The sequence below is a fragment of the Sus scrofa genome, chromosome 14 (assembly GCF_054392235.1).
Source record: "Sus scrofa isolate SSC_HxYL_T2T_F1_AM1 chromosome 14, Sscrofa_HxYL_maternal_Yorkshire_Landrace_v2.0, whole genome shotgun sequence".
Taxonomy (NCBI): Eukaryota; Metazoa; Chordata; class Mammalia; order Artiodactyla; family Suidae; genus Sus; species Sus scrofa.
The window spans coordinates 119293589-119300178 of NC_139396.1; the positions used below are offsets into that span (position 1 = coordinate 119293589).

Below are 6590 nucleotides of genomic sequence, written 5' to 3' on the forward strand. Positions count from 1 at the left end.
ATGGGTATAATACAACATCAGTTATACATAATAAGAAAGTGTAAATAATATGAAAAAAAAATAAAGCAAGCTAAGAGGAAAGAGAGTGGGACCACTTATACAAAGTGTTCAGCACAGGCTTCTCTGAGACAGGAATGTTTCAATAGAAGAGAAAGAGCCAGCCAGTGTCATGATGGAGGGCACCTGCAGGCTAGGAAATCATGGAATGTACAGTATGAGGTAGGGCATGGTCTTGATGTGCCAAAGGTGACTGGGAGTCTGCTGTGCCTTCATGGATGGGTGTGTGCACATCTGCATGCCTGTGTGTATGGTTAGTATGCACAGTCATGTAGGTCATCTTTATGTTTCTCTGTTGCAAGCAAGGATCTTGGGGTGACTAACCATGTGAGCCTAGTCATGTTGGTTAGGCCATGAGAAACTGCCAAAATGGATGGCAATCTGAAGAAGAAATTGTGCAGCGTTAAAGAAAACAGCCACCAGCATTGCATCAGAAGACCCTGGGAAATGCTCCTAAAAAGAGTTTAGTGCAGTCCTATTAAGAGTTGTTTATTAATCTGAGGTTGAAGGCCAGGTCTGTGTGTCCCTGTGCATAAGGCTGATTGGGCCTTGCATTACTAAGTCTAGCCTCCTTCCTCACCCTGAAATATCTGCCAGAGCACTCCACTGGAAGGCCCGTTTTCTTGTCACTGCATTCCTGCTCTGCAGAAGCCCCAGTAAGTCCTTTCTGGTAAATGGATCCGGGGTCCTGATCAAATAGTCTTGGTCCTGATCTTGCAGGCCTAGAGGAGAGTTTGTCGGGGAGGGTGTGGGAAGCTGGAAAGCCTAAGCCGTGTTGCAGTGTCTCTTTCTCTGCTTTTTCTGGGGCAACCATAACTTTCCTGGATTCACCTGACCCTTTTCAAATGAGACTGTGCCTCTGTTTTCAAAGAGAGCCAAGAAGGATTAGATCCTCAAAGCTGGGCTGCTGAGGTTTCCTGGGAAGGGGTAGATGGACGAGAACTTTGAAGGACAGATGAAATATTAAGATTGAAAAATGAGAAGGGTATTCAGGGAAAGTGGTATAATTGCCAGTGGCTTTAACTCATAGAACATATAGAATACCTGCTAGGAAGTAGAGAGGTATCAGGCACCCTTCCAGGGCCAAGAGAAACTTCTTCTCCCGACAAGTCTCTCTTGCAGTGGGAAATAAAACATCAAAGGAAGCAAATTTAAGTTAATTCTGGCTGGTTAGTAACTAGTAGTGATTCCTCCCCCCTGGATCATTAGTCTGCAGCTTAATGCCTGCCACTGAGTATATGCTGGTTAATTGGCTCTGAGGGCAATCATCCAGGTATGAGGATGGGATGCAGCTGGACCCAAAGGGGAAAAGTGTATGAGAAAGATCCATTTGCATTTAATCTATTAAACCAGAGGCCCAGGCACTGGTGATCTCCTTCCCCACAACAATGCAAATTGTTGTGCCTACCTTTGTTGAATATTAATCACACACCATCACAGGAGGATTTACTTTTCCAAATCCCGAGTCTTGTGGCCAGGAATAGGTCATCCATCTCTGTATCACCCGTGCTTCATATAGGTTATAGGAAAGAAGGCCTGTTTGGTAAATACATGTTGATTAATTGAATAAGATGAGATCATGTTGCTTGACTTTTTCTACACCAAGGTGAGGACCATGTCCTTGTTTCCATCGCTCCATCTCCTTCTCTTGATTGTGATGACTGCATCTCACACTGAAACAGAAAACTGTGAGGATATACAAAATACCTGCCTTGTGATTTCCTGCGACTCTCCAGGAATCAATGGCCTCCCAGGCAAAGATGGGCACGACGGTGCCAAGGGAGAAAAGGGAGAACCAGGTACAGTTTGGGCTGTTCCGTCTCCGTGACACTTTATCTTTCCTAGGAAACTGCCTAGAGATATGAGAAGGGTGATGCCATAGTCATGTAGCTTGTATATCTCTTAACTACATTCTATAATTCAAAACAGAGACACAGCTCTGACTCTCTGGCATTCCAGACACCCACACAGGAATCGGGGACACTTGGTTGTCCCACTGGTTCAGGGAGTTGACCCTCAAGGTAGACAACCCCATACAGCACAGGAGGCTTTTTTATAGTCATTGTAAGCAGTGGCTTAGAAAAATTAGCACTGGATCAATGTCCTCTTTTCTTTCGCCTGGGAAGGGATTGGGTATCAAGCATTTGGAGAAATAGAGCTGTAACACAAATATTGAATCATATTTCCTTTGCCCTCCAACAGGACAAGGACTCATAGGTTTGCAGGGCCTCCCTGGAATGGTGGGGCCTCAAGGGAGCCCAGGAATTCCTGGGTTGCCAGGACTAAAGGGCCAAAAAGGAGACTCTGGAATTGATCCGGGTAAGGAGTTTACCTTGGCACGGTCTAGGCTGAAGGCCCCCAGGGTCCAGGCACTCTGGGTACAATGTGGGAAATGCCCCTTCTCCTGCTGCTTCTTGAGAAGATCCCCCACTCTGCTTCTTAATCTAGTAGCCTCAGTCTCTGCTAAATTTCTAGGTTACATAGAGCCTCAAGGGATTCCTATCAATACCTGAGTACAGACTCACAAACCCTTCAGGTGCTTCTGAGAGGTGCTGAGCCCTGGCTCTTTAGCTGAGACAATTCAATGTGAGGTTCCAGTTCAAAGAGGGAAAGGAGACTACCTATGTGTTGGGCTTATTACACCTGTTTTCACTTCCATGGTATGTCAGCTATTTTTCACCTATGAGACACAAACAAAACACAGTCATTTATTTAAATCACAACTGTGTAGATCAGCCAAGTGATTCCTCTGCTGGGCTTAGCTGAATTCACTCAGGTGGCTATGGTTACCTGATGACCAGTGGTCTCACTAACGTGTCTGACAGTTATTTGTCTATCAGCTGAAGTGAGAGGGTAGTTGAGCCATGGGTTCTTCCAACAGACTCACCTGTCCTTATTCACGCAGAGGTGCTTATAAGATTCCCAAGAGAGGAAAGAGAGGAAGGTTTAAGACCTCTTAAAAGCTTAGAACATGTACATTATTGCTTGTGCTCAGAATATGTCACAAGGCCAGCTCAGATTCAAGGAGTTTAAAAAGAGACTCCACTTCTTGATGAGAGAAGCTGTACCATATTGAGGTCATTTTTGCCACTACTACAGATGGCTTGCCTCATACCCTCCCCCCTTGGATAATGGACAGTGCATAACAATCTTGGTTTACTGATGAACAGAATAAATTTAGGGAAAAAAAAAACAAAAATGGAAAACAAAACTTCCTCAAAGACAAAATCTTGAAATCTTTTTAGTCAATATTCGCCAGCTCATAAGAATTCCTCAATTATTTTATTCCATAGTTTTATCCACAATAGAGCTATTTGGGGGAAAAAAAGAGTGAAAAGCTTGGTCTATGGAGTGCTATCATACTAGGTCATCAGGAAGTGTATGTATGTATAAAGTACCTTTAGACACAGTCAACAGATGAAGAGTGATATTTTGGGCTGAGTCGAAAGACTGTTCCTTCTTTTTTGCTTGTTGATACTTTTTGTTTTCCTTCAAAGAGCAAATATTTTAAAAGAATTAGTTCCTCTTAGTTTGAAAAGATATCCTACCCTCTTGTACTTCTGAGATGCCTTCACAACAATGTTCTTTCACTTTGTTTTAATTTTCTAGGTAATAGCCTGGCAAATCTGAGATCAGAATTGGACAATATCAAAAAGTGTAAGCCTTTTTTTTTCTTACTTTTCAGACAGTTTGAGGTTTGGGAAAGTGGAAAGCAACAAATATTTATTAAATACATACAATTTTCTAGCACCTGGATGGGTGATTCTCATATTCCGATTTCATGAAATCCTCACAACAACATTTTGGTAGAAAACAAGGCCACGGGAAATTACACAATTTGCTCAAGTGCACCGAGCTAGTAAGTGGCAGAGGTAGTTTATAAATCAAAGTCAGTCTGACACCAGAGACCCTTATCCTATTTCTTTACAATAAGTGTACATATACATCACTGAAAATGTGACCTATGCCTTTTTCCCTTTGTTATGCTGGTGCTGAGAACTGATAATGGGACTTAATCTATTTATTCCCCTGGCCTAGGACAAATATTCTCAGACATCTAAATTTATTTTCAAGTAAATCTCAGGATAAAACTTAGAATTCTAAACTGTATGTATTCCAGAACTCTGGTCCCAAAAGACAAGGACCTTTGTTTCAATCTGTCTTTTCAGATTAAGGGCTGCCAGATTTTTTTTTTTTTAATTTTTTGAGGGGCTGACCATGACATATGGAGATTCCCAGGCTAGGGGGTCTAATCGGAGCCGCTGCTGCCAGTCTACACCAAAGCCACAGCAACACCAGATCCAAGCCGCGACTGCGACGTACACCACAGCTCAAGGCAACACCAGATCTTTAATCCACTGAGCAAGGCCAGGAATGTAACCTGCAACCTCATGGTTCCTAGTCGGATTTGTTTCTACTGAGCCATGATGGGAACTCCTGGCTGCCAGATTTAACAAAGAAAAAGATAGGACATCCAGTTAAATTTGAATTTCAAGTAAACAAGTAACTTTTTTTAGTGCAAGTAGGTCCTAAAAATTTCATGTGAGGAGTTCCTGTTGTGGCTCACAGTGTTAAGGGTTGGACTAGTATCCATGAAGATGCAGGTTTCATTTCTGACTTACTCAGTGGGTTGCCTCAAACTGTGGTGTAGGTTGCAGATGTGACTTGGATCCCGGTGTTGCTGTGGCTATGGCATAGGCTGGTAGCTGTAGCTCTGATTTGACCCCTAGCCTGGGAACTTCCATATGCCAGGGGTACAGCCCTAAAAAAGAAAAAAAAAAAAAACCTGCATGTGAGGTACTGATAATAAAAAAAAATAAAATTTGAAATTTAAATGTAACTGGACATACTGTATTTTATGTGGCAGCTCTACTCTAGAAGCCTTTATCCAGAAAAACATTTGGGGCTGAGATTAAAGATGAGCCATTGTCATTCACATTTTCCTGTTTTAGGGCTTATCTTCGCTCAGGGAAAACAAGTTGGGAAGAAGCTCTATTTGACCAATGGTAAAAAGATGTCCTTTAATGGAGTGAAGGCTCTGTGTGCCCAGTTCCAGGCCTCTGTGGCCACGCCTACGAATTCTAGAGAAAACCAGGCCATCCAGGAGTTAGCTGGAACTGAGGCCTTCCTGGGCATCACAGATGAGTACACTGAAGGCCAGTTTGTGGATCTGACAGGAAAAAGGGTGAGGTACCAAAATTGGAATGACGGTGAGCCCAACAATGCTGATTCTGCGGAACACTGTGTGGAAATCCTGAAGGATGGCAAGTGGAATGACATCTTCTGTTCCTCCCAGCTTTTGGCTGTCTGTGAGTTCCCTGCCTGAGGGAGCATGACCCTCAGACCCTCCTGTCCTTCTTACTCACCTTGTGGACAAACAGTGTGGTTTGAAAAATGAATCTATATCAATTTCCCATATCCAATATTGAGGTGCCCCTTTGTGGGGAGTCAGAGAAAATGAGAAGAATGGATTAAATGGTGAGATGTGGAAGTAAGAAATGAGAAGAGACTAATAGTGGTATAAGAGATTCTGCTTCAGACCCAATTACTAATAATAATCCCTAACAACAAATAACAACACAATAATAATAACAGTAGCAGTAGCAGCAGCAGCAGCAGTAGTGGTACTAATAATACACTTTTAAATGTTTACTGTGAGTCAGACCCTACATTATGTGTAGTACATTAATTACCTAAGTTAATTAGGCTGTTTATTTTTGTTTGATTAGTGTTATCTAAGGTACAAAAAAAATAAATTTATTTTTCCATTTTCTCTAAACACCTTGTGCCTTTCTTTCTCTTTGGGGTGAGGGCTCCCCTAAATGGCATACTCCCAGCCTAATTCCACAGCTCTTCTGCCAGTCTCAGTTATTAATAGGATCTATTTTGTTGCTTTCTTTCTGAACTGTATTTTATATTCTTTTTAATTAACTGCTATACTAGGTAAAGAATATAAAGATCAAGTGAATGGATTAATGAACTCTCATATATATACACCCATGTAACCACCTGCCAGATAAAGATACAGAACATCTCTAGTATCTTAAAAGCTCCTTCATAACCCTTTCCAGTTGATATTCCTAAAAGTAAATGGCATTCTGAGGTCTATTACCATACATCAATTTTGGGCTCATGAACTTCATATACATGCAATCATACTATACATACAGTTTTGGGTCTTGCTTATTTTTCTCAAATTTAAGTCTGTGGGATTCATTCATGTTGTTAACATGTAACAGTGGATGTTTCATTTTCATTGTCATATAGAATTACACTATAGGAATATATCTCGGTGTATTCATTCTATTGTTAATAGACACTTATATGGCTTCTAATTTTGACCATTAAGGAAAAAAAACTTGAATTTTCTGTACTTATCTTCTGGTATATACATGCACTGATGTCTCTTGGCTAACTACCCAGGAGTAGAATTGGTGAATCATGGGGTAAGCATGTCTCTAGCTTGAGTATATCCCTGTCAGTTTTCCAAAGTGATCATATGAATTCACAGTTCCACCAGCAACGTGTGTCAG

At 41.6% G+C, this 6590-nt stretch overlaps 1 protein-coding gene across 2 annotated transcripts; it reads left to right on the forward strand.

The window, feature by feature from the left end:
* The first annotated feature begins 538 nt into the window (after nt 1-538).
* MBL2 (mannose binding lectin 2) lies at nt 539-5836 on the forward strand. 2 transcript variants are annotated; one of them, XM_084993141.1, is made up of 5 exons: nt 539-713; nt 1664-1856; nt 2260-2376; nt 3667-3714; nt 5010-5836. In XM_084993141.1, the coding sequence occupies exons 2-5, from the start codon at nt 1673-1675 to the stop codon at nt 5381-5383; spliced, it is 723 nt and encodes a 240-aa protein (XP_084849267.1). In that variant the 5' UTR covers nt 539-713; nt 1664-1672; the 3' UTR covers nt 5384-5836.
* Nucleotides 5837-6590: the final 754 nt, after the last annotated feature.

Excerpts from the sequence above, each read along its gene's own strand:
- MBL2 (XM_084993141.1), top strand. The coding sequence starts at position 1,673 with ATGTCCTTGTTTCCATCGCTCCATCTCCTTCTCTTGATTGTGATGACT. Across the intron at positions 1,857-2,259 it reads GGGAGAAAAGGGAGAACCAG|GACAAGGACTCATAGGTTTG; the intron begins GTACAGTTTGGG and ends GCCCTCCAACAG. Across the intron at positions 2,377-3,666 it reads AGACTCTGGAATTGATCCGG|GTAATAGCCTGGCAAATCTG; the intron begins GTAAGGAGTTTA and ends TTAATTTTCTAG.